This window comes from Dromiciops gliroides, chromosome X, assembly GCF_019393635.1.
Source record: "Dromiciops gliroides isolate mDroGli1 chromosome X, mDroGli1.pri, whole genome shotgun sequence".
Lineage (NCBI taxonomy): Eukaryota > Metazoa > Chordata > Mammalia > Microbiotheria > Microbiotheriidae > Dromiciops > Dromiciops gliroides.
In genome coordinates this window covers 50,332,248-50,359,986 of record NC_057867.1, presented here as the reverse complement: position 1 = coordinate 50,359,986, position 27,739 = coordinate 50,332,248, and the positions used below count along the sequence as shown (strand labels likewise).

At 42.3% G+C, this 27,739-nt stretch overlaps 2 protein-coding genes across 7 annotated transcripts in view; one reads left to right on the top strand and one right to left on the bottom strand.

The window, feature by feature from the left end:
- Positions 1 to 8,495, bottom strand: part of LOC122733436 (PPP2R1A-PPP2R2A-interacting phosphatase regulator 1-like) — a 102,100-nt gene extending 93,605 nt beyond the window's left edge. For 2 of the 5 annotated variants that reach the window (XM_043973839.1, XM_043973838.1), the window contains exons 1-3: positions 8,105 to 8,494; positions 4,704 to 4,782; positions 995 to 1,051 (exon numbers count right to left, since the gene is read on the bottom strand). In XM_043973839.1, coding sequence (XP_043829774.1) covers positions 995 to 1,051; positions 4,704 to 4,782; positions 8,105 to 8,205 — 237 coding nt within the window. In that variant the 5' untranslated portion in view covers positions 8,206 to 8,494. Of the gene's footprint in view, positions 1 to 994; positions 1,052 to 4,703; positions 4,783 to 8,104 lie in introns of all 5 variants that reach the window. The other 3 variants (XM_043973837.1, XM_043973836.1, XM_043973835.1) reach the window with 3 other exon arrangements.
- Positions 8,496 to 11,730: 3,235 nt separating this feature from the next.
- PABIR2 (PABIR family member 2) overlaps positions 11,731 to 27,739 on the top strand; it is a 99,017-nt gene continuing 83,008 nt past the window's right edge. For both annotated transcript variants that reach the window (XM_043974398.1, XM_043974400.1), the window contains exons 1-2: positions 11,731 to 12,403; positions 13,917 to 13,995. In XM_043974398.1, coding sequence (XP_043830333.1) covers positions 12,294 to 12,403; positions 13,917 to 13,995 — 189 coding nt within the window. In that variant the 5' untranslated portion in view covers positions 11,731 to 12,293. The remainder of the gene's footprint in view (positions 12,404 to 13,916; positions 13,996 to 27,739) is intronic.

Here is a 27,739-nt window from a genome sequence, read left to right as displayed (position 1 = left end):
GGGAGCTAATACATTTCTGCTTTCTTCCTTCAACTTATCTTTTTTTTTTTTTTAGTTCTAAATGCAACAAACATTGAATTAATCGAGATAATAAGTTGCTTTACTATCTATATTACTAGCTACAGTTAAAATATTCTTTACTCAGAGCTCTGATAATTAACAACACATAACAAAGTCTCAGATACCTATGATAATTGAGGGGACAGAATATACAAATTTCAGAGATAAGCAAAAGCTCACTTGGACATTGTCTGTAAGAGGTTTTTATCATTTAAAAAATGCTAAGGACACAATGTACATGCCTATCCAACACAGAGAGTGTTGAATTTGACTTTCATGTTATCATCATGTCCTCTTGGGAGAGGAGAGTGGAAGAGAAAATGCTTATGGGGGGAAAAGGTGCTATCAGGGATGTGCTAAAGTGGAAACTGAGTGAAATAAACTGAGGTAGCCTGGTAGCCAGCCCCAAAACCAAAAACACTTCTCACAATGATGTCAGAAGTAAATTTCAGACCATTTAAATTTTTTGCTTATGATGATAAAAACCCCAAAACCGCATACCATATCTCTGAATTTAAGATAGTAACGAAGCAAACAAACATAGTGCCAAAGGTAGCCCTATGAACAGTAAAGCTACAATTTGTGATTTTAAAAAAAGCAACAACATAATAAAAATGGCATGATCATGTTGTGAGTATGATTCTATCTATTTCGTAACTGAAAATTAGTTTTTCTAAGTAACAATCCTCTGAATTCCCTGGGGAGAAATGGGCAATATGCAACACAGTTGTATTAGCTTTTTAAACTACTACCTTCTAAAATGTAATGAAATTTTTTTTTTAAACGTGGAAAAAAATTATTTTCCAAACAAATGTCACTGCTAAATGGAAAATCTAAATTATCAATGATCTTTTATAGCATTACTATACTATGGGAATTAAACTGTATAGCTAACTTTGTTTTTTAGTGATTCCCTTCCCCCCAATTTTCTTACCTGTTTGATCTGATGAATCCGGCTACTAGGGATTCGAAGAGGGGAGGATGGTAGCAACTGCAAAACAATACAGAAAAAAAAAATCAAATTTGTTTTAATGTTTCTGCTTAATTCACACTAAAAAAAACTTGTAAAAATTAAATTGAAAGTTATACTAATGAAAGGTTTAGGGTTTCCAATATAGATCAAAAGAACTGCTCACCCGGGCAATATGGGAAGGAAAAGAATGCTACATTATCAATAGAAAAGAGTGATAAAGTAAAAAGGATACTGGCTTTGAAGTCAGAGAACCACAGTTTGAATTCAGACTTTGATGGATTTGTGGTCTCGATGTGGGCACTCCTTGCAAAGTGCAAATCACAGCTTATTACTTCTCATGCAGAATGACTATGAGTATTATGATTCAACAGTTTGAAAGAAGTTAATGAGAGCATAAAGAAAAATCTAAGATGAGGTAATTCATGCTATAGTAGTGCAATGTCTCTGGTCCACTTAGAGTTAACTCAGAAAGATGGCCAAACATATCCTGTAGTTTTATTTATAGCAACTTACTAAAATCAGATTTTGTGACAATCAAGGGGAAGGGGTGCTGAACTTAAGCTTATCTATGCTAAGCAAATTCCTTTTCTGATCGTGCAAATGACATTGAAGCAAAATTTCAGGAGATATGTTTAAACCTCTTAAGAGGCAGAACTATTTAAGTGGCCTTAAGCACTGTAGGGAGGAATATTATTTACATATAACTGATGGATTATAAATCACTCATATCTGCTATTCATTAACCAAAAGATTCTCTACTAAGCCAACACTTATCCAAATTAGTGTTAATATATTCAAAAGTGGCAAAACTACATTTCTCTAAAAACAAGCAGTAATTCAGGTTTTTTTATTAAATCCAAATTAGCTGAACAATAGCAGCACAACAAAGAATGCCAAGATACCAAATGGATACAAAATCAGTTAGGCTGGAGTACTATGTTACTTTATATTGTTTTTTGTTTGTTTGCTTGTTTTTGTGGGACAATGGGGGTTAAGTGACTTGCCCAGGGTCACACAGCTAGTAAGTGTCAAGTGCCTGAGGCTGATTTTGAATTCAGGTCCTCCTGAATCCAGGGCCGGTGCTTTATCCACTGCGCCACCTAGCTGCCCCCTATGTTACTTTATATTGTAAAAAAGTTAACATGGACTGTTACTCTCAGAGTAGTGACTGGATTTATACTTGTCCTGGTCTACCTGTAAGTCCCTAGCCCAGGGCAGGGGCATACAGCAAGAAACAGTCTCCAGACTGTTGTGGACACTACTAATTAATAACTCAACTAAATTCAATTACCAAATGTGGTTGTATACAGAAGGGAAAGCAATATGCTAGATGATGAGGGATGCACCAAGGTCAGTAAGACTTAGGCCATAACCTCAAGAAATAGATCTAGTTGGACCCAGAATTCAAATATAGGTCCTTTACACTTCAAATCCAGAACTCTCTCCCACTGTGTTACATGGCTTTCTAGCTAGCAACAAGATAATTCAGTTAATAAATACTCCCACTGCCGTGCAGAGCTCTGTTAGGCAATGATATAATTAAGTTTTGAGGGTTTTTTTTTTTGGTGAGGCAATTGGGGTTAAGTGACTTGCCCAGAGTCACACAGCTAGTAAGTGTTAAGTGTCTGAGGCCGGATTTGAACTCAGGTCCTCCTGACTCCAGGGCCGGTGCTCTATCCACTGCACCACCTAGCTGCCCCTTATAATTAAATTTAGAGAAGATATAGTTCTCCTTATCAGTGCAGAGCTCAGGATTTAGTAGGAGGCTAGGGTATATACCCAAAGAGCTAAAATACAAAGTAATACAAGATGTGAAAGGTAGAAGGCAAGGCATTATGTAAGATCAGAGGGGGAAATAGGGAATGCATTAAGGAAAACCACAGGTAGCTTCATGGAGGAGGTGTTATTTAATTAAGTTGGGCTTTAAGGGATTCGATCTAGTTCAACAAACATCCCTTCAGAACCTACTAGGTACTGAGAAGGCACTATGCTAAGTGCTAAGGATATAAAACTAGTCTTGCTCTCCAAAGGCTTACAATGCAATAGGAGGAATGACAACTGAGATACTCAGAAGAACAGGATATGCAAAGAAGAGATCCTAGCCAAGTACTAGGAATTCACCAGGGTAGACAGAGAAGGGAAAGAGGGAGAGAGGATTGGGGGGTGGGGGGGTGGGGTGGGGCTGGGATTCCAAGCACAAAATGGCAATGAAGTAGAAAGATAGTTGGAATTAGGGATGACATGTACTACAGTTTGATTAGAGGGGATAATGGCAATAAAAGTACTTTGTAAAATATAAAGTGCTCTGAATAGTATTATATAGGATGTCTCAAAAGTCTTAGTACAGTATGCCTGTCACCTCAGGATTGCCCTAGCTAGCCTCAAAGAAGCTCAATTACCAGAGGTGCTCACCAAGTGTTGAGTTCATTTTAGCCATGGCAACTCATGAAAACATTCTAAGCTGTAGAGCAGTGGTATCAAATAGAAAGGGATCCCTGTGGGCCACAGAATGACTTAGAAAACCACAAATTAACAATATCTATGTTGTACTGTGTTTTTCTTTATTGTGTTAAACATCTCCTAATTACATTTTAATCTGGTTCATGGAACTAGGGAGATGTGCGAATTTGACACCCTGGCTGTAGAGCATTTGTGATGTGTATCTGTGGAAGGAGTACCCAAAATGATGAAATCAAGAATCCTTGAAGTATGTATGAGTTACATCAAACTAAGCCTTGAAATTATCATTACCAACATATTAAAAACCTCAAGTCTAATATACCAATAATAATACATTGTATGAGATGGCCATGTTACATTAAAGCAGATCACTGAAAGAGATGGGAGCTGGTATAATGGATAGAGTACCAAGGAAAACTTGGGTTCAAATTCTGTCTCAGACATTTAGTAGCTGGGACCCTGGGAAAATCACAACCTTTCTGTGCCTCATTTTCCTTATCTGCAAAATGAGAGGGGTTGGGCTCAATGATAGCATAACAGCCCTTTCAGCTCTAAATTCTATTATCTACGAATTGATAGCCTGGAATTCCTAAGGCATGTAGTGTACAAGAATTATTTCTGATATTTCTATCAGTATGCCATTACTGCATACGTATAAAAATATGTATGCATGTATATATACACATACACATATACATATACATGTACATACATATTTAAACCTAAGTTCCAAGAGGATCATTTCTACGGTTCCATTAAGCTTAGGCTTAGTAGAGTAATATTTTAAAAATTATTTCCAAGTTACATATTCAACAAAATTTGCTCTAGAGATATCATTAATAAAATGCATTCATCTATAATGATTTTTAATTCATTTTTGCTTAATGACCTAAAACAATAAATGCTATTTTTGTTTAGATATTATGTGACATTATGACACGAAGGCGATAGTTTAAGATCAAACAATAATGAACATTAAGATTCCTCTAAATAGTGTGAAAATTCTCTCAAGCAAAAAAAAAATATTGAAGCCCAGTAGTTTTCTATATTAAAAACAAAATCTTTGTTAAAGCCATATGGGCTTTAGGAAGAAATTCTGCCACAAATGCTGAGAATTATTAATGGTATATATGTTGATCTTTTCCTAAGTATTGTTGAAGTGGCATGAGTGTGGGTAATGATGAATAATAGGCTATCAGCTTTTTCTTACCAGGTTGTGCCGGTTTAAAAATGTAGTACTGTTCCTTCTGGTTCTTAACATATCAGCCTGGAATATCTGTGAATTGTCACTGAAACCAAAACACAAACATATTTGTCAAATATAGTTATAGGCAATAATAGGTGATAAAAAAAAAACCTGCCGTTCAAATGTTTGAGAACTGTGTCCCCAAGGTCATAAGTAAACACAGAATGATTCAAAGTACAGTTAGCATGACAATTAGCCAATCAAATTTAGATGTGAACCCAGGAACTCAGTCATTCCATCCTTAGTTACATTCCTAATATGAAGAACTTCATGTTGTTGGAAATTTAGCATTGAGTTTTCGTCCCTCACTTTCAGATGAAGTTCAGAGTATGGCTTTATACCTCTTATCCAAAGTTAAGAGCAGGGCTCCAAAACGTAAGCCCCAGATCATCTTTAAGTAATTCCCTTTTCACTTGAATGAGGGGGAATCTAACATGGCAGACTCCAGAAACGGCCCCCGTTTTCTACTTCCCATCCTATTCATTCCCACAAAAGAGTTCTTTTAAAGGAACTGTTGTCTGACTCCTCAGACTCAGTAGTTCCTTAGTGGTTACTAATGGAAATAGGTGATAAGGATGAAAGTGAATGGCTGGTGTGTAGGTAAACTCATCTTTTAAGTTTCTGATTCATCATAAAACTGAATTTTCTACTCACTCAAGTTTGAGGTCACTCCAGCCTACCAAAGAAATAAATTCATCTATAGGAAATGACAACTGAAAGATTCAGAGAAATCTTTAGTTTAATGATTGGCCTAGGAAAGTAGTTATATACATTAATTTCTTTATTTTTTTTACTAAGAGCTGAGGGCTGGGGGGAGAGAAGAGGGAAATCTACCAATAATTTTATTTTGTTGCTCATCTCAGTAATAAAAGTAGCCAAATGAAAAACAAAAAACAAAAAGGGATTATAAAGAATTGAGAACGTTAAAAAACATCTGTCACTGACTTTTAGGCTTATAATCGCATGTACAAAAGCCTAGAAACTCTATAACCAGATTAATACTTGCCCTAAAGAACTTGTTAAGAAGCACAAACTATCAAATGCTGGTGCAAAGAGGACAGTGGGATTTCTTAAAGAGGCATCATTAAATGAGTTCAGGAAGTTATTTGAAAGAAGTGAAAGGTTGTTTAACAAGCACTGAATAAAGAGCTGTCTTGGCCTGGAATGGTATTGAGGAAGGAATGGCAATGAAAAGGAAAAAAGTGAACGGCATACATAGTGGGACTGAAAGGAGCCTAGGTAAAAATCCAAATTTCCCAGTTGGAAGTCAAAGCTTACAATACCTTCCGGAACTTGGTGGATTAACCTCTGACCAAATCCTGTGTCTGCTAAAATAGCATTGTTAGTGTTACTTCATGGACCCTGGACAGGACCTCTAATGGAAGTCCAGCCCTCCTTGTGTTCAGGCAGATAATAGTACATTCTAATAAGCTTCCATTTGCATAATGCTTTGTGAGCAAAGTCCTCTAAATCACCCAGGGAGGTAGCTTGAGCTCCAATTTTTTTTTTTTTTTGGAGGCAACTTGGTCCCTTCAGTTTCTAAGCCCTCAGCTTCTCCTGAGTGGAATGTTTTACCCCCCATTTAAATAGCATCCTCAACTTAGACCCTACAAATATCTTGATGAAGCAAAAAATCTGACAGCTGCAACATTCAAACTGCTTCACTCCACTATCTACCTTGTCTCCCAGTTTTTCTGCCTCTCCTCTCTCTCTTTTTCTATGCCATCTTTAATGCTTTGCCCATCATTGAAAGTTCTTGTCAAGCAAAGGGCTTCCCTCATGCTCTTGGGATCTATTCTTTTTTTTCCTTCACGAAACCTTCCATCACTGACCAACCCTGTCATTGGCCCTCAATGTTTTCTTAAATTCACTAATGGCCCTATATAAAAGGTTAAAATCACAACAGAAGCCTATATTTTCCAAATCATTCAGCTTCTCAAATACAAACACACGACAAGGCCCTCTTGTTGGGGTGGCTGCCCATCTCCTATCTGCCTATTTAGATAAAATGCTTTCACAGAATGATGGATTTTAGAGCTGAACGTGACCTTAAAGTAGGGGCTCAACCTGGGGTCCATGGGGTCTATGGATAGATTTCAGGGGGTCCATAAACTTGGATGGAAAAAAATCACATCTTCATTTTCACTAACCTCTAACTGAAACTTAGCCTTTCCTTCAATTATGGAAAGCATTATTCTGAGGAGATTTATAGGTCTATGACCCACAAAAAGTTAAGAAACCCTGTCTTCGAGACCAACTAGTCCAACTTCTTCATACTTCAGATGAGGAAAGCAAGGCCCAGAGAGTGAAAAAGTGATTTGTTAAAGAACAAAGAGGCAGGAAGTGGCAGAGCTGAGATTCTAACCCAGATCCTTTGACTCTAAATTCAGCATCTTTTTGCTGTACTTCCCTGCCCATATGCATTACTTTTGTTTTTAAACTTAATTTTCTTTTTACTTCATGATACATGGAAGTTAATGCTTTCTTACCTCAAAAAGTTTAGAGTGGACATAATGCTGAAATCAGGACTCAAAGAACCTGAATTCAAATCTAAGATATCACTCTCTGTATGACCTTGGGACACATATGGCACTTAGCTTGTCTGCATTTCAGCTTCCTCATCTGAAAAATGAGGGGAAGTTGGTCTGGATGGCCTCTAAGGTCCCTACAGCTCTAAACCTACCATCTTAGATACTGTGCACACGTATACCAGCAGGATATAAGGATGAAGTTAAAATACTAAACCAGCATTCGATTCTTGGGCAATTCAAAGTACAACTTTTAGTTGCCATTGTCAGAAATGTTTACTGTCATCTGATACATGCAGGACATAACATTTCTGGAACGTTTTTTCTGTTCAGGGAAAGTGTCTTTCCACCCTGCTATGAGTTGGGGGTACATTCGTACTGGTATGGTGTGGAGAAGGAGCATTGTCCAAGAGTGACAAAAATGGATCTGAGCACAAAGATGGGGGGGGGGTCGGGTTAGAGACAAGGGAGATTTACCTAGAAGGGGGCTAGAGACGGTGGAGAAAGTTAGCCAAAACCAGGAAAAGCACCTGCTCCACTTTACGGCAATTAGCTGCGGCACTAGGTGCCGGGCTCCCAGCCAGGACCGTGTCTATGTCAACCTCGGGGCAAGCTGGTGCTCGCCTCGGTCAGCCGCGGGCCAGACGGTACTGTTCGCCGCCGGGTGGGCTCGAGGTGGGAAGAAGATAATGGAGGGGTGGGGGGATCGTTTGAAAGAAATGAAGAAATGATGGAGTAGGGGAGATGGTTGAAGAAACACCTGCTGAAGCGGATGCGGGACGCATGCGCACAGGGCCCCCCCCAGCATCCTCGGCCGCCCAGCTAGCCCTCACTCACCTGAGCCCGTGGATGAGCGGCGCGCTGTTGGACCTCCGCAGGCCGCCCCCGTCAGTGCCCGGCGGCAGCTCCAAGTCCAGCTCCATCTTCTCCTGAGCCATGGCGGGGGGCGGGTGCCGAGCCTCAGCTCTGGGCTCCCATTCACCTCTGCACGCGGGGGGGTGGGAGGGGGCGGGGGCGGGGACCAGGAGTGGGGAGTGATGGGGACGGAGGAGGCGGAGGCAACTCTAGACGGCGGGGCGGCTCATGCTGCTGCCAACCCGGGTCGGCCGTGGGCGGGGGCCCGGTTCAAGGCTTCGAGGCCCGCCCAGCAGCAGAGAGCACGGCGGGGGGCAGGGCCCGGCCTGGCCACTCCGGCCCCCATGCTCCGGCCCCGGCCTCGCGCCCGGCCCCGGCGGCTTCCTAGCCACTCTCCAGCCCCAGCCCCAGCCCCAGCCTCCTCCCTCCCTTTGGCCTCGGGCACAAGTTAGGACTCAGACGCTCGGGGGCCGCGGCTACCGCCCGTCCCGCCTCAGGACCCCCGGAACCCGGGACCTGGGAGCGGAGGGGCCGAGGGCAAAACAAAAACTGCAACCTGCCGCCTCCTGAGAGCAGGCAGGGTCCGCCCCGCACGCTTACGCCCCCACGTCCGCCCCGACAGCACGGCCGTACGGCGCAAGCGCCAGCGCCAGGCGTCCTACCTCCCCTGCGCCTTCCCCAGCCCTGTTTCCGGGGGACGTTTAGAAAACTGGCTCGCCTCTTTTCCCTACTCCCCATTTGAAGGGCCCCTGGGGTGGTTCTCTCCGGTCGCCATGGCTTTTGTAGTGGGTGCGAAGCCGGGAGAGGCTGTCGGGCTCGGCTTTTGCAAGTTGGAGCGATGAGGCATGTAGCTGGCTGGGAGAACTCGAGATGCACAAGGCAAAGCCTGCAAACTAACCCGGGGGGTGGAGAAGCCAGGAGCCAAAGTGTCAGAGACAGAACAGAAAAGCAAGGGCACGTAAGCGAGCACAGCAGAAGAAACACTAGAGGCGAGCCTCTCTCACCTCCAAAAAAAAAAAAGGATTAGAATTTACTTCGTTATTCTAAGTGGATAAAGGATGAGGTTTTGGAGGCACCAAAGTGTAGAGGAAAGAATTCAGGGTTTGGAGAGAGACCGGAATTCAAATCCTGGGGTCGCAACTTCCCATGGAACACTGGACAAATAAATCTTCACTTGACTTTTCTGGGTCCCAGTTTCTTCTTTAAAATGAGAAGGATGGAACTAGACGACCTCTAAGGTCCCTTCCAGTTCTAGAGCTAAGATTCTGAGTCAGGAACAAAGGGGTTGAAGTCCTGCCTCTTGACACATTACAAATTGTGGTAACCTCTTAACATGTTCTAGATGGGTCGAGGCAGTTTTCCCTTCCTTACTCAGACTGATGAAAATTGAGGTTCCCACCTACCCTCAAGTACCTAAACATTGATAATGAATTTTAAAAGTAAAATCTTTACAGATACTTTTTACCTTAAATCATTCTAGGAGCAATCTTCTTTGCTTGCCACCTTCTATGCGTGATAGCCAATAAATAGCAAAGACACATCCACCAACTATATTAATTCCTTGTCTGCATCGCTCCTTTTATGCCAACGTGCCCTGTGATGTCACCAATTTCCTGTTACCTAGGAATAGTACTCCCCAAAGAGTATAACAACCTTGCCATACCCTATTATCAGGATTAAGCCCCTCTTACTTTCCGGCCATTAGAACTAACGGTGCTGCAAATTAAGACCAAAGCTCCAACCTCCCACATCAGATAAATCCTCAAAGAAACTGGGTAGGAACTTGAACAAATATTGGACAACCTTATCCACAGAAACAACTTAGTTTCCTCTATTGGTGTCATATTCTTTCTGTGTTTTCTTCTATTGGTGATCCTAATCTATTTTAAACTCTTCACCGATAGGGACCAAATCCACTAGTCATTCAGTAAATATTTATTTACCACCCAACTGGGGGGGGGGTAGTGGAGGGAATAGAAAAGAAACAAAAGTACTTTCTGTTCTGTGGGAACTGTTGGGGAACTAAAACACAGAAAGAATATGGCAACAATTACAAACAATGAATCAACAAGTGCAAAAATGATAGGGGTGGTGGTGGTGGAGAGTGCTCTGAATCCAAAATTTAATCAGCATAGGGATCTCCTCACATAGGGCTCCCTCCAGAGAGGCAGATCAGAAACTCATCTCTAACTTGGTCTTAAGAGAAATTTGAGACACACTGTAGCTAGATGGCTTGATTGCTCATGTCACACAGCTATTATGTGTCATAAACAGGATTTGAACTCAAGTGCTTATGACTCCAAGACTAGCTGGTCCCTTACCAGCAATACCACATTGCCTTTCAGACAAATGATACAGTGTTATAAATTGAAAACAGGGATTAGAAAAAGAATGATTAAAGTAGGGTGAGAATAAGCAAGGACAAATAGTTTTAAAACATGTTTGCAGGTTGATATGGTGAATGTATAGTATTTTTGAAAGGAATGCAGTCAGTTTTCAAGTACCAACAGGATTTTCCCCTTGAGCTATACCCATACTGGAGGCTCAAGAGATTCCAGTTCTCACAAAACATTACCTGATTTAGAGCTGGAAAGTCAGCAGCAGAGTCAGGAATTCAAACCCATCTCCTCTGGCTGAAGTCATGCCTCTGAATCATGATTGTCAGGATCAGCTGTTTTGGCTCCCACACATGCTTAATAGGTACTTGTTGGAACTGAATTCCTGCTCTTTCTTTTATAGACTTTATAGGTCACGTTTCTATAGCTCTTGGACGCTTGCAATACAACTCTTTCCTTACAACCCTGTAATTATCCCCATTTTGCAGATGCAGAAACCGAGGCTCTGAGAGGTGAACCGATCTGCCCCTGATCACACAGCTGGCAATCTGTCAGAGGAGGGAGGGACTGGGATCCAAGTCCTTCTGATTCCAGTTCCAATACTCTTATCTACTACTCCACTGGTGCTGCTCTTACTTAAATTAACTGTACTGGTAAAAAATACAAATAAAAACTTACAATACAGATAATATTTCTTTAATAAAGAGAATATTTATCTTTAAAGGGTAAAAGGACAATAAATGTAATGTTCCGAAAAGGGGGGAAGGGGTGAATAGGATTTCTAAAACGACTTAGGAGATAGAGCCATACGATTCTTACAAGATTTTCCCTTTTCCTTTATCTCTCTTTGACCTAGTGCTTCCCACTTGAGCATCTTAAAAAGCTGCACAGATGTTCACTCCAATTCAATAAGAAATCAGTCTCCCCTCCCCCCACTGCAAAGAAAGACCACCAGAACTGGCGGATTTGGGTGATCTCCCTGATTGGCCACGGAGTCACCCGAAGGTCGGAATCGGGAGGAATAGAGGGGCTTTGGGGTCCTTACTCTTTCTCCTTCAGCCATTGGCCGGAGCCCCGGCCTGGAAGGAGCTGCTCGTATTCCTCCAGCCTATTGGTCCCTTTCAAATTCTAGCGCCAGGGCCCATCTGCCAATAGTTACTACCTGAGCGCCCCGCCTCCGCCGGAGGCTCCTCCTTTTCGAGGAGTTGTTTTCTTGCGCATGCTTCCTGGGAGCTGACGCGCCCGGGCGGTCGCAGAACGCCTGCGCAGAAGGAGTGGCGGAAAGAGGGCCGGCCCTGCTGTTGCTGAGGCTTCGGAAGCTGTGGCGACGGCGGCGGAAGCAGTAGAGGCAGCAGGTTGTAGTTTTTGTTTTGGCCTCAGCCCGCCAGCTGGTTCTCCGGGGCTGTTCCTGCCGGCCTGAGGAAGAGGAGGAGAAGGAGGAGGAGGATCGGCTGCCTTCTGTAGCCCCTATCTGGTCAGGTGGCGGGGAGCGGGGAACCTAGAATTAGCGGGGCGAAGTCCCGGGACGGAGCATGGGGGGCTGGGCCCAGGCCCAGGCCCAGGCCCAGACCCAGACCCAGGCCCAGGCCCTACCAATGCTGAGCCTCTTCCCCGCATCGTGTGATCGGCTGCCAGGGGGGCCGCGATGTTTGTAGGTCCCAGAGAAGGCGGCAGTAGGAGCCTCCCCTTCTCCTTCTAGAACCACCACCTCCTCCTCCTGCTTCCTTCTCTCCCCCTCTCCCTGTCCTGCAGCGAGTGGGAGCCGAGAGAACCCAGAGTTGAAAACCGAATCTAGCCTCAGGCCATCCCCACATCCCGATCCCCAGCCTCCCAGCATGGCTCAGGAGAAAATGGAGTTGGACCTGGAGCTGCCGACTGCCACGGCTCCCCCTGACGGGGGCAACCTGAGGAGGTCCAACAGTGCTCCCTTGATCCATGGGCTCAGGTGGGTAGGAGGCGGGGGGGGAGGGGCGGGTAACATAGAGTTTAGGCTCCAGGCCCCCGGCAGGCCACCTACCCTTGCCAGTGCACCTGGGAGACTGTGGACCCAGGGGCTTTTGAGGGCCACCGAAGTCTAGCTGATGGGGGGCGGGGCAGGGGGAGGAGGAGGAGGGGAAGACAGGCATGCTTACAAAAGGGTTAAGCAGGTCCGGTACGAGGGTGGAATGACAGTTTGGAGGAAGAGGACTTGAAGGGGGGAATCTGAGTACTTGCCCTGATGTAAAGTGACCTGCAGAGTTGGCTGCCCCCTTTGACAGGTTGTGTGGCCTCCCTGATTCTGAGTAGCTAATGTCAGTCTGAAACTTCCGGAGCTGGCTGGCTTCAACTTAACACCTGTTTCAAGAGGCATTGAGGGATTTGCCTTCCCTGTAATATTACAAAGAAAGAACCTACACTAAAGCATATTTTAACTGACAGTTTAACGATGAAGCCCTTTCTCTTGAGGTGATTGGAAGTGATTCCTAGTAGGAAATACTATATCATTTACAGACCCTAAAGTTAGTTTCCAGGAATACTTTGATGCACTGAAGGATCTGTGATTGTACCCATGTGAGCCAGTGTGGGCATTCCATCTAAGGATGCAGATCATAACCCTTTCATTTAATGCCAGCACCCCCACCTCCCCCAACCCCCCCTCCCAAAAAAACCCCAACCCAACCCAAACCCTTTGAAATGTAGTTTAGATTGAGGAAATTGTGAGATTAGAAGATTTAGGAAATTGTGTCATCTTAAACTTTAATGTTGGCTTATTAACTGGACAAGGCATGTATTTTTCGACTGACTAAAACATTACTGGGATTTTTGCATACATGTATTTCCCAGATCTTTTCCATCACTACTTTATAAGTAGCATTTTTCAAAATTCCATTTGACTACATAGTCAATTTATAAGGCCTTGTAGTTGTGGAATTCATCAAGAATATCTTATTTAAGCAGAAAATGAAATATGGAACAACCTGTTGAATGTTTATTTGTATCAACTTAGGTGTATATGAACTATTTTGACGAGTGTCCTTTTTCCTTGTTAAATTTTTTTTAACTGGAGGGAAGGATGGTTTAGTGATTTGAGGTTGCTTTCACATAACTAAGATCAGAAGTTCAAAAAGGCCCTATGCTCTTTACAGACACTGACCTATAACTTTTCAGATTTGAGGAGCAAATAGTAAATAAATAACAATCTCAACTGAAATTTAGACTTTTCTAGAAATTTGCCATTGCTTCTTGAGTCAGGAGATATATAGTCTTTTGTGTGATAAAGTATTCATTTGAGAGGGAATATGTGCTAATGCAAAGAACAATGGAGTAGGAATCTGGAAACCTCAGTATGTCACTTAACCTGACTACAAAACAAGAAGGTTGAAACCTTGAGTCTATGATAATAACTGAAAGTTTGACAAGAAAATAAGTGAAAATGTCTTTGATAAAGAGATACAGTAACAGTTCTTCTTATTTTCCAGTGATAATTCACAGATTTTTCAGCCTTATGTAATCCGAACTCGGAGGAATAGTACAACAGTGATGAACCGTCATAGTCTGGTAAGTTTATCAGTAAATATCTGAAGTGCAGGGAATGTGCTGACCTGCACTTGTAGGAGTTTCCTATACATATGAAATCCCAGGTCCAGTCTCTATCCCTATCTGAACTGTTTAAGACAGGAAAAAATGTTTGCCCTTCAGATATACCTTTTCCTTAAAATTAAGTGCTAGATGTGTCATAGCAAGACATTTAGCATTCAGCCATTGTAGAAAAATCCAATCAACTTATGTTTTTGTTTAATGTTTTTGTTTAACTTAGTAAGTAGCGATTGTCAATCTTGGAGGCCTTGTAAAATTAATCAGCTACAGGAATTTGTTTTTTAAAAGTAATTACAAAGCCAGCGAGGTAATGAAGTGGATAAAGCCCTGGATTCAGGAGGACCTGAGTTCAAATCCAGCCTCAGACACTTGACAATAGCTGTGTGACCCTGGGCAAGTCATTTAACCCTCATTGTCTCCCCCACCCCCCCAACCCCCCCCCAAAAAAAGTCATTCTCATTTGCTGGCATGTAATTCTGAAGGAAATCAGTATTAATTTTAAATTTTAACTCCCAATATTTCTGAGGATGAAAAAAAATAAAATAATAGATCATATTATTTGATGACCCCATGCGATTATACTACTTTAAAAATACATAAGGGGCAGCTAGACGGCGCAGTGGGTAGAGCACCGGCCCTGGATTCAGGAGGACCTGAGTTCAAATCCGGCCTCAGACACTTAACACTTACTAGCTGTGTGACCCTGGGCAAGACACTTAACCCCAATTGCCTCACCAAAAAAACCCCATAGACCCATTTAAAAGTGTGCCTTATTATGTTTTGATGCTCTCTGAAGATCTATCACCTAATTTTTTTGGGGGGGGGAGGGGGAGTGAGGCAATGGAGGTTAAATGACTTGCCCAGGGTCACACAGCTCTTAAGTGTCAAGTATCTGAGGCTGGATTTGAACTTAGGTCCTCCTGAATCCAGGGCCAGTGCTCTATCCACTGCGCCACCTAGCTGCCCCATCACCTAATTTTTTTTTAACTACTAAGGCTTTTGAGGAATATGTTATTCTGTTACTGGCTGTTAGATTTAGGAGAAATTTAAATGTAGTTCTATTAATCTGTTTTCAATAAGTCCCCCCAAACACTGGGAAGAAAGGAGTTTCTTTCCTTAGGAGTTCCATTTATCAGTGAAATCACAAATCCAGTTCCTATTTCTCTCCCTATCCCCAAACATTAAACATCTCCTATGTATCAAGCACCATTTGCAATACAAACATTAACAATGTAACCTTACACTTATGGAGCTTAGGATATAGGGAGATGAAACAAAGCTGTATTTCAAAATAAAACAAAGTTATCCTGAGAAGTCTAAGGAGGGAAAGATTATCCAGGTTAGTGGTGGTTGAGAAGATAGCCTTGGAACTTGTTGGGCCTTAAAAGAGGAGCTCAGCAGGCACAGGCATCATCAACAAGAAGTGATAATATGATTGAGACTAAAAGAGGTGACAAACAGAATGAAAAACAAAAACCCCAAGCGTAGCAGCTTGAAGCCATTCCGTATAAGGGCACGTAACCAATGACAATAACTGAGGGCATCATAATGGGAAACATGATCAGCAAATCAACAAGCATGATAATGAGACTATGTCATCAAGAAAAGTTTAAATCAAACTTCATGTATTAGAGTTTTCCACTTAATTGGTTTCCCCAATCTTGACTAGGTGAGATAGCATTTTGTGCGTGTGTGTGTGTGTGTGTGTGTGTGTGTGTGTGCAAGTCACTTAACCCTCATTGCCCGCCCCCCCTCCCCCAAGAAAAAGAAAAAGTAACAATATTTAAAAAGGGTAGATATATTCCTAAGTAGCTAAGTCCTTAGAAACTTGAGAATTGGGTGGGGCTGAGCTATTTCGATACATTAAATAGAACCCTCCCACCCTAAGGTGTTAAGATGTTAACATCTAGTTGGGGAAGAGAGACCCTTTGGATTTGTAGCCATGAAGAGAAATGGGGAAGGCCTTTGCTCTTAAAACAAGAAGCCAAGAATCCAGTGCACAACTGGAAGGTGGATAGAAAAAAAATACTAACCTTTGTATCCTTAGAATTTCTCCAAACTCCTGTCATCTCTGTATTGATCTTGAACAACTCAAATGAGTTTGGATATTTTGGGAGATGGGGTGGGAAAGAATTTATTGTCCACAGCTGGGGGAGGTATAATCCATCTTTCCAGAGGAACAAAATACTGGAAAAATACCGAGTCCTAAGTGCAGTGTAGTCAAGGGAAGGGCTATTCTCCGGGAGCCCTAGACTGTAGGTCAAAATTCATATTCTGAGGGACTGGATGAGTAGGGTGACTAATGGGACTGTGACTTTACTTGTAGTGGTTTTATAAGTTTTCTTTCTTTTTTTCTGGTGAGGCAATTGGGGTTAAGTGACTTGCCCAGGGTCACACAGCTAGTAAGTGTTACGTGTCTGAGGTCGGATTTGAATTCAGGTCCTCCTGACTCCAGGGCCCGTGCTCTATCCACTGCGTCACCTACTGCCCCTTGTATAAGGTTTTTTTTGTTTGTTTTTTTGCGGGGCAATGGGGGTTAAGTGACTTGCCCAGGGTCACACAGCTAGTAAGTGTCAAGTGTCTGAGGTCGGATTTGAACTCAGGTACTCCTGAATCCAGGGCTGGTGCTTTATCCACTGCGCCACCTAGCCGCCCCGCCTTGTATAAGTTTTAAAACTTTTAAAATAATCTCTTCTAATATTTGACAACCCAACTGAACAACATGACTTAAGTTGAAGATATATGTAGAACCTGACTTTAGAATGGGTCTTAGCTGTACATTGAGGACAAGATATGAGTTGGAACCATTTTATTGATTCGCTTATATTCTATTTGAGAGGATTTCTTTAAGGTTTCCACCTAAATTTGTGGAAATAGCCATTTATTAAATAAGCACCTAGGATGTTTTCTAGCTCACCTCAGTAAAAGCAGCAAATTAAATGTAGGTGTTAGAGACAGGTATGTAAACAGTATTTGGAAATGACCAAATTTTAAAAAAAGAAAAAAGAGAGAGAGAAATGACCATATTATAAAAAGCAGAATGTTAAAAAAGAATAGCATTTCCAGGCCCCGGAGTGTAGGGTCAAAGGATGCCTAGCATTGAACTAAGCTCAGAAGATATCACTGTAATTCAGCCCAGTACAATAATGGGGTTTGTAACAATGACCCTGAGCCAAGAAGAAAAGATTAAATTATGTTCAACATAGCCATATCGATAATGAAAAGAATTAATCCTCTAGAGCATTGGTGTCAAAATCAAATAGAAACAGGAGGGCCCTAAACAATGCATAAGGCTCGATGAAGGCTGCATATTGACCTAGTAGTAAAATGTAATATTATCTGTGTTTTACTGAATTTGTATTTATTTTGTCATATATTTCTCAATTCCATTTTAATTTGGTTTGGGCCACACTTAGGAGTGTAGTGGATCAGATGAAGCCATGGGCCACATGTTTGACAGACACCTCTGTTCCAGGGCACCCAGTCAGTTGGAATTCTGTGACTGAAGATGTCTACTTCCAGTACACTGGGTAGATCCTGGGGGACAGAAGGAATTGATAGAACTGGACAGTAACTTATGTTTCCAATAGCACATTCTGCAGGCAAATAATGTGAATAGTTAACGCGAGTGAAACTGAAGAAATTAAGAGGTTGTGACCTGTCAGCTGCTAAGTGTTGGAGCTAGGATTCCATCCCCTCAGGTCTTTTGGCTACAAGTCCAATGCTTGTTCCACTTTGCCACCATGCTGTTGAGAATTGGACCTTGGCTACATCTGTTTCAGAAGTTGTATTCCCTGACAGTTCTATTTAAGTAGTAGATACTCAGTTTGTGAGGCCTTGTAGGAATGGATTTCATCAAGACTATTCTATTTAAGCACAAGATGGAACAACTAGAAAGAGCAGCCGTCGCCCACTGAACATGTGTTCAGTACATGAGCTACTTTGATTAGATAGGTCTCCTCTTGTGAGATGAAAAGGCACAGGGGGAGAGGTTTTAGTCTGCACAGTTGGAGGGAACACACCAATAAGCCCGTGGGTTCATCAAATCGTAATAACACAAGGTATAAAACAACCTGGTTTCCCAGGGCACAGCAGCTGAAACATCAAATTCAATGAGGTTGGGGGTGATTAGGGTTAGAAACAAGCACAATGATTGTAGTAAGAAGTGATAGATCATAGTTTGACAGCAGAGGACATAAACTTAATGAAAAGCAGATGGAACTGAAAATGCAGAACAATTTGGTGCCATACAGCTTGGGGGAAAACAGGCTGTGGTACCCCAGTAGCCTCTAAAGATGTAGTATTGTACAATACAATAATGTTTGCCAATGACCTTGACCTATTGTGAAAGGATTCACTTAGGTTTGGGAGAAGTTGTTTAAGACAGGGAAATGTGTATGGAATAGGTTTTGAAAAGATTTCCATTCCAAGTGGTTCAAACCTTAAGAAGATGTGAGCAGGTAAATGTTCTTATCTAGAAAAAAATCACAAATGGGCAATATAATTGAGGAATTATTTGGATTTGTATCTCCTAGCCAAAAAAATCCTCTATTCTAGGATTTCTGTCCTATCTACAAGGTGTTGTATATATGGAATTAGAGAAATCTGATAGTTGGAGGGGTCACAAGAGATGTGGAATCTAATTGGTACCAGAAGTAGAATCCTCACTACAATGTACCTGATGAGTGTTCATCTCCTTTTTTTTTTTAAATTTTTTTTTTTTTAGTGAGGCAATTGGGGTTAAGTGACTTGCCCAGGGTCACACAGCTAGTAAGTGTTAAGTGTCTGAGGCTGAATTTGAATTCAGGTCCTCCTGACTCCAGGGCCGGTGCTCTATCCACTGTGCCACCTAGCTGCCCTGTTCATCCCCTTTTAACTTGAAGAACTCCATTCAGAGAGAACTCAGCACGTGGCTGGCTAGCCCATCCCACTCTTGGAAAACTTGATTTAGGTTAGGAAGTTGTTCCTCACATCCAGCCAAGTTTACCCTTTTTGGTAATTCCAAGCCCCTATTTTCTGGTTTTGCCTCCTGGGGCCAAAGAGAACAAGTCTAGTCTCCCTCTGATACAACGACCTTTAAAGTACCCATTGGATCTTCTCTACCATGCCAGATGTCCCAAGTTCCTTTACCTGTCCTTATGTGGCCATTCAGGTTCCCCTCTAAACAGTCTGTAGACCAGCAGTGTCCTTCCTAAAAGCTGGTACCCAGAACATCACTCAGTATTCCAGAAGGAGTGTGACCAGGTTGGAGGAGAGTGGCCTCATAACCTTGTTCCTGGAATTTTCCAGGCCCTTCGATTTAGCCTAGCATCACATTTGTTTTTTGGCTGCCATATCACAGCTACTGAGCTTTTAGGCTGTTATAAATCCCTAGGTCCTTTTCAGATAAACTATCATCTAACCATGCCACCTAGTCTTGAACTTTCTGAAATCGATTTTTCAAACCCAAGTGAAAGACTTCATTTACACCTGTTCCTATTGAACAGTGTTCTCACTAGCTTCAGCCCAATTTTCCAGATCTATCAAGATCTTTTTGGATGCTGAGCCTGTCACCCAGTGTATAAGCCATGCCTCCTAGCTTTTTGTCATCTGCAAATTGTGCTTCAATCTGAGATATTGATAAAAATGTGAAACAGCACAGATCCCTGGAACACTCCATGGGAGGCTTCCTTTCAAGCTAATTGGAAGTCATTAATGCCTATTTTGGGGAGTCAGGTCAGCTCTGAATCCATCTAATTGCACTGTCTAACCTAACCCACAACTCTCCATCTTTTTCATATTAATAAGCAATTTGCTAAGACCTAGGTAAACTATATCCATAGCATTGCCCTTATCTGCTGTTTTAGGAAGGGCAATTATATTGGCATAGGGAACTGCCTGGGGAGCAAACTCCCTCTACCAATGCAGATTGGTGAACATATTCTCTGTAACTTAATAACAATTGTAGTAATTTGCATTTAAATAGCGCCTACTATGTGCCAGGCCGTTTACAAATAGCATCTCATTTGACCCTCATAACAGCCCTGGGAGGTAAGTGCTATTCCTATCTGCATTTTACATTTGAGGAAACTGAGGCAAACAGAGGTGAAGTGACTCAATCATACAGCTAGTAAGTGGATTGGTACTCAGGTCTTCCTAACTCCAAGCCCAGCATTCTAGTCATTTTGTCATCTAGCTGCCTCTACAGTCCTAGAGAACTATCCAGAATACCACGAAGTTAAAGGTAGGAGATAGCAAAGGTCTGGGAAGGATCCAGCTCTGTGCCTAACCAGGAAGGAGGAAGTATCGGAGAGCACCAAGTACCTCTTACCAACTCTGCCTTTCACAGAGACAGTCGCTGGGGTTACACTGGCTAGCTGAACTACCTAAGCTTCAGGAACACTTAGTGAGGAACTGATGCAAAAACTATAACCTCAGAATCATAGGATTCTAAGCTAGAAGCAGTTTGGGAAATTATCACCAATATTAATCATCTTGATCAGGAAAACCTGGGTTCAAGTGATGCAAAGTGACTGTGTGATCCTGAGCAAGTCACGTCACTTTTCAGTGTTCCAGGAAACACTAATATTCCACATTGCAGAACAGTTGCCATCCTACATCAGTAGAGAGACTCCCAACACCACCAGAATCATAGGGCTGGACCAAATCGAAAAACCAACAACATAAGTCGTAAATATCAGAAATCCAAGGCAAGAATGATTTGCAGCATGTGCTATGCAGTTTTGCTATTCGTGAAAACATTCACAGATTTGTAAATATTGATTACACTAGAGTGGGGTGGCAAGAAAGCTGGCCTAGGAAGCAGGAGGGCAGTATTATGATCTCAGCTCTGCCACAAGACACTGCTTTGCTGGTGCTCAGTAAAATGATGGGGCTTGACTAGCTAGTCTTGAAGGCACTGTCTCACTCTACAGTTATCTGTTTCCATGAGGGGTCATTAACTTTAGATCTTTAAAAGACTGAATATCCTGATCTGTGGACCTTGCAGCTTTTATCTAGTCCATCTCTATTCAGTTGTTGATGCCTTCAACATGATGCCTTACCAGAAAATGGTTGGGTGCCCCCAAACTAGGTAGAAAACATATTGCTCATAACACAAGTTGCAGAGAACAAAAGAGATGTGGTCTTTGATTTGAAAAGCTGACAGAAATAGTGGGCGTAGTGATGCATTGATGAAATAATATACCTAGGCAAAAGCTTACTATGTGTCCAGCATCATGCTGAGGACACAGGGGGTGGGGGGGGGGAGGTAAAGAAGTATAAGACAATTATTGGGGCATAGGGTTTAGAGCTTGGAGATATCTATTCTAAGGCTTCTGAACTTGAGGTTTGTGTAGTAAAAAAATAAAATAAAATTTGGGAACTGTAAATATATTTTAATATGAAATTCATTGATATGAAATTTGTTTGAATAGAAGTCCATAGTCTTTACTAGACTGCCAAAGGCGTCCATGTCACAAAAAGATGAAGAACTCCAATGTAGTTTTAACTTCCTCATTTTATGATTAGGAAACTGAGTCTTGGAAAGATCAAGTGATTTATTCTATGTCTGTCTTGTAAGCTAAACTGGGATTGTAACCTAGGAACACATGCAATAGCTTCTAACTTTTTTGGTGCAACAAGATTTAAGACAAGTCTATAATGCTCAAAACGGCCTGATAAGGGCCTGTTAGACCTTTTAAAAGAGCGACACCTAGTGGTCTATTGGAAGTCATCTATAAATAACAAACTCCTTTTCCCCTTCATTTCTTCTAAGTCACTGAATTCCAAAATGTGCCTCAAATTCTTTTAGTTACTTGGTCCATTTTTCTAAGATGTCAATAAATTTTTGATAAGTTATTTGATTTTCTATTTAATGCCTTAGGAGAATGTTAAGTTTCTGGCATCTTTCTCAAGACTTATATCTTAGTCTTAACAAGTGACTTGGTTATTTAGATTGCCTGTATTCTCTCTGGCCTATGTACATGTCCTTTGGAGGGGGACAAAAACCTTATGATGAATTGTCATCATCAGCTCTTGTACCCACATTCTTTGTTTTGTTTTGTTTTTTGGTTGGGCGATGAGGGCTAAGTGACTTGCCCAGGGTCACACAGCTAGTAAGTGTCAAGTGTCTGAGGCCGGATTTGAACTCAGGTCCTCCTGACTCCAGGGCCGGTGCTCTATCCACTGTGCCACCTAGCTGCCCCTATACCCACGTTCTTTTTAGAATTTTCCCCCAAGTTCTTTTCAATAATTCTTGTTTTTGTTTTCTTGATTCTTAGTTTGTTTAAAGGGGGTATCCCAGAAGTCCTAGTTCGGTCTGTAAGCTCTATCAACTTAAAACTGCACTAAGACTTCTGAGCTACTCTGCATTTACAACTTCTTGTTATCTTACTCCTTTTTTTTCCTGCCCTATGATTCCATTAATAGATGGGTCATAGAATTTTTATTTTTTCATTCCCCATCCCATCTTTGCATGTTTTCTTTCCTATTATTGTCTTCTCCTGAAGCACTGTTCTAAACTTATCAGCCTGATGGTTTTTTATCCTTTGCCAAATCACCCATTCAGAGTTTATCAGTAAGGCTTTTCCTTTTTTGAGGAGTAAGAAAACAGGAATAGAAAGAGTATTCTTGGGGGCAGCTAGGTGGCGCAGTGGATAAAGCACTGGTCCTGGATTTAGGAGGACCAGAGTTCAAATCCAGACTCAGACACTTGACACTTACTAGCTGTGTGACCCTGGGCAAGTCACTTAACCCTCATTGCCCCCCATCCCCCCTAAAATATATATATATTTGTTAAGTAGGCTTAAGCAAAATGAAATTGAAAAGGAATTTGTGTCTCATGGTAACCATCTCTAGGGGGATAGGAAAGAAAAAAAAAAGAAATTCACATGAAAGAGTATTCTCAAATAATCAGATGGGTCTGTGATACTGATTTGGATGTCCCCCTCTAGTCATATAGATTGCTGCTCATTCCAGCCTGCTCACTTGGCTTCTATGTCCTCCCATAAGGTTGCCACTGAGGGTCTGTTCAGTTTCTCACTTTCTCCCAACATGCCAAATACCAGTGAAGCCCTTGGGCTTCCGGCCTCTCCTTTTTCAATACATGCAGAATTCCTCAGTTGTCTCAGATCTCCTGACCTTACTCAGACATTTTACTTCAGTTGTCACATACAGGGATGATCAAACCATTACCTTCCACTTCCTTAATCAAAATTTGTGACATTCCTCCAGCTGACCATAACCATCTGTAATTCCATCTGTCCCTATGCCTCACCCCTCCTCAAACTAGTCTTCAGCCTCATCCTGACCTCTAGCCCCTTCATCCCTCAGCCCTTTCTCAAGTTACGACCGTGGTTTTGACTTCGCTTTCTTTCCTAGTCTCAACCCTTGTGGCAAGTAAAATTATATGTGGTTGCCTTATTTCTGTCACAAGTTTGGGGAAAGTTAGCTGGGGTTTCTAATATATTTGTTACTTATAAATTAGAAGCTTTAGCACCAGTTTGGGGCATTAAGCATTTATTAAAGCATACCAAGTATAAGTAAAAAGAGAACACCTGGGTCAGAAAGTTAAGAAAAGGCCTATCTAGCCTAGAGTTCAGCCTGGCCTGCTTCTTCCTCTAAGTCCTCCACCATGAGCCTGTCCAAGAGCCAAACTGAGAGTGGAAGCTTCCTCTGGCTCCGGAGGAGAGGTGATCCCTGCACATCGTTACAAGCTAATTGGCCAGCATCACCCAAATCTATTGGTTCACTGGACTTGAGGGCTGTCCATGAACAGAACGTGCCCAGGTCAGGTTCAAAGAACACACCCCCTGAGGGCCAGGCTCTCAGGTAGGTGTGGTTTTAATCAAGTCAACCTTAAGTGAGTTAATCAGCAAAGTCAATCCAATCAATCCCAGTATTATCCTCTTCAGGAGCACCCAGCTCTGGGCATCCCAAAACCCCTTATTTTGTCATACCCTGTAGTGAATTCATTCAGCTTTCTACTGTCTACTTTTAAAATCCCTTGTTCCATTGTCATCCCCCTGCAGAACCCTAGTCCTACATTACCCCTGCACTCTATGTTATCTGTTCCTACTTGTGAGTTGCTGAGCAAAGCTGGAGGAAGTCAGACAAACAATGGTGCCAGCTTGGTATAGTATAAATGTGTTCTCCAACTTCAGTTGGGCCATCCCTGCCAGAAGGTGATCCTTTTATTCTCCCTAATAGATTTTGTATCTTACTCCCCCCAGAAGCTATTCTAAACCTCTTCTCTCCTCCCCAGTATCAGCCGAGGACCTCAAACCTTGCTCGATTGAGAAAATTGAGGTCATGTACCATGAGCTTCCCTTCCCTCTTACCTTTTCTTCATCTCAAAGACCTATGACATGATCTTCCACTCTTTCCTCCTTTTACCCATTCTCTGGTAATGAGGTTGCCCTTATCCTTGCCAAATCCATCCCCTGTATTTGTAAACATCCCATTCCATCTCTTCTTCTCCAGCAGACTATACCATAGCGTTTTAATTTTTAACCTCTCCCTCTCAAGGGCTTCCTCTCCCTCAATCCTTAAGAAAACTTCACTAAGCCCTATCATCCCCCATTATCATCTTGTATTTCTACTCTTTTTCTCAACCCAGTTTCCAGGATATGTCTGCACTCGTTCCCTCTACTTTCTCAGCTTTTACTCGCTCCTCAGTGCTTAACAATCTAGTTTCCAACCTCGTCAGTCAAGTGAAATGACCCTGTCTAAAGGTACTAGTGATTCCTTAATTGTCAAATTTGATGTTTTGGGGGGATTTTTATCAGTCCTTATTCACCAGCAGTCAGAGGTGGATGTTCCGTAAGGCTCTGTCCAGGTTCCCATTCTCTTTAACCACTTTTTGTCTAGGTGACCTCATCAATTCCTGTGTCTCTACAGGTGACTCACAGATCTATGTAGCCTCTCTCTTCAGTTCCATTATTCCCAATTACCTATTGAAGGCTTCAAAATGGATGTCCTAGAGATCTCCATTCAGCATGTACAAAAGTGAACTTATCTGTCTTCCCTCCCTACCTAGCCCTGGGCTTGAAGACACTCCCCTTCTTCTAGCTGCGCAGGTTCTTAACTGTAGGGGCAGCCCAGCCTCCTCACTTCCCCCTTCTGGATAAGCAGTCAGCTGCCGGGTGTTGCTGCTTCCACAGCCACATCTCTTGCATCTGGTCCCTTTTCTTTCCACACATATCCAGCATCTTGGTTCAGACTCTACATACCTTTCACCTAGACCCAGGGTTCTTTACTTTGTGTGTGTCATGGACCTCTCTGGCAGTTTGCTGACGTTCTCGAAGTAATGTCTTAAATGCATGAAATCAAATGCACAAGTTTATAAAGGAAACTAATTCTGTTGTTATACTTTTATGAAAATATGAAAAGAACAAGTTCACAGACTTCAGGTTAAGGACCCCCTGGCCTAGATGACCACAATAGCCCCTTAATCAAGCTTTCTGGCTCTAGTCTCTCCCCAAGGGAATGAGCATTTATATAGCACCTACTGTGTGCCAGGCACTCTGCTAAATGCTTTACAAATATTATTTAATTTGATTCTATTATCGCCATCCCCATTTTACAGAAGAGGAAACAGAGGCAGACAGGTTAAGTGATTTGCCCAGGGTCGCCTATCTAATAAGTGGCTGAAGCTGGACTTGAACTCAGGACTTTTCGACTCAGCCCTAGCTCTCTGTCCACTGTGCCACCTAGGTGCCTAAGCAATTTTCTTTAAGTGTAGGTCTGATTATGACCCTCCTCTAATCTGTTAACTCCAATGGCTCCCTTTAGGATAAAACATGAACTGCTCTGTTTGCCCTCTCTCTCAATTTTAGAAATTAAATTTTACTCACACATGTGTATTGTTTATGTGTATATATACATATATATATATATATATATATAAAGATACACATACACACATATTTTCTTTTTTTTTTTGCTTTTGCGGGGCAGTGGGGGTTAAGTGACTTGCCCAGGGTCACACAGCTAGTGTCAAGTGTCTGAGGCTGTACACATACTTTCTTTCTTTTTTTTTTTTTTTTTTTGGCAAGGCAATTGGGGTTAAGTGATTTGCCCAGGATCACACAGCTAGTAAGTTGTCAAGTGTCTGAGGCCGGACTTGAACTGAGGTCCTCCTGACTCCAGGGCCGGTGCTCTATCCACTGTGCCACCTAGCTGCCCCAAGGTTTTCTTTTCTTTTCTTTTTTTTTTTTTAGTGAGGCAATTGGGGTTAAGTGACTTGCCCAGGGTCACACATCTAGGAAGTGTTAAGTGTCTGAAGCTGGATTTGAACTCAGGTACTCCTGACTACAGGGCCAGTGCTTTATCCACTGCGCCACCTAGCTGCCCTGCACACATATATTTTCAATTAACAAACATTTCTTTTTTCTCTCCCTCCACCTCCCTGCCACAAGTCTGACTTTCCAAACACTTCACAACCCACTGACCCAAGCCTTTCTTTCCAGCCTCATTGCCCATAGCTCCCCTTTCCATACTGTGGCATTTCACAGAACTTCTCTTCTTTCTGTTCCTTACACATAAAAGTCCATTCCGTCTCTCCCTGCCTCAGCCCTGGCTTTTTCCCATACCTGGAGTGTGCTCCCTCCTCCCTCACCTTTACCTCAGAGAATCCCTTTCTTCCATCAAGAGGGAGCTCAAGGGGGCAGCTAGGTGGCGCAATAGATAAAGCACTGACCCTGGATTCAGGAGGACCCGAATTCAAATTCAGCCTCAGACACTTGACACTAGCTGTGTGACTCTGGGCAAGTCATTTAACCCTCATTACCCCACAAAAAAAGTTAAAAAAAAAAAAAAAAAAGAGCTCAAGCATCACCTTGCACATGAAGTCTTTCCTGTTGCCCCAACCACAATGCCCTCCTCCCTGATACGTTCTGGTTTTTTGGACTTACCGTGTATCCTGCGTTGAACAGTAAACTGCTGTTCTATTTAGGGACTTAAATATCTATTCTAATATTCTCTCAAATACTCTAGTGACCTCCACCTTCATCACTTCTCAGCCACACACAAGATAAGGCCTTACCCTACTCTCACCATTGCCTATAAATGTTCTGCCTCCATGATCCAGAATTTTGAAATTCCTCCATCTGACTCCAACCTATTCTTCTGTCCTTCCCTGTGCCTCTTCCCTCCTCTTTCTCCTCAATATCCAGTGCTTCCATCCCTCCCTCTTCTGCCATTGCATCACTGCTCTGGCCTTACTGTCTTCTCTTATCTTAATCTCACAGTTAGCAAGGCTAATGGACATGTACCATTGGGCCAGTTAATCTGCAAAGCATTATGTTTTTTAAAGGGTAGCACTTGGTCAGGGGTGGTAGCACATGCTTGTAATATCTCATGGCTCTCCTGAGCTTAGGGAGTGCTAAGTTTTAGTGGTCTAAGGCAATCAGGTGTCTGCACTAGGTCCAACTTCAGTATGGTGAGGCTTTTGGAACAGTGGGGTCACCGCACTGCATTAGGAGGGGTCAACCTACCCAGGATGGAAAGGAGCAAATCAAAGCTGCCACACAGATTAGTAGTGGAATTGGACCTGTGAGTAGCCCTTGTACAGGGTGGGCCAAAAATCACGACTATTTAAGAACTCCTTTATTTTTAATTTATGATACCATAGCATCGTAAACAGTGTCTATAGGAAATGGATTTACATTATGTGGGGAAAATAAAATCTTGTAAATTGTGAAAAGTAAAGAAAAAATAGTTTTCA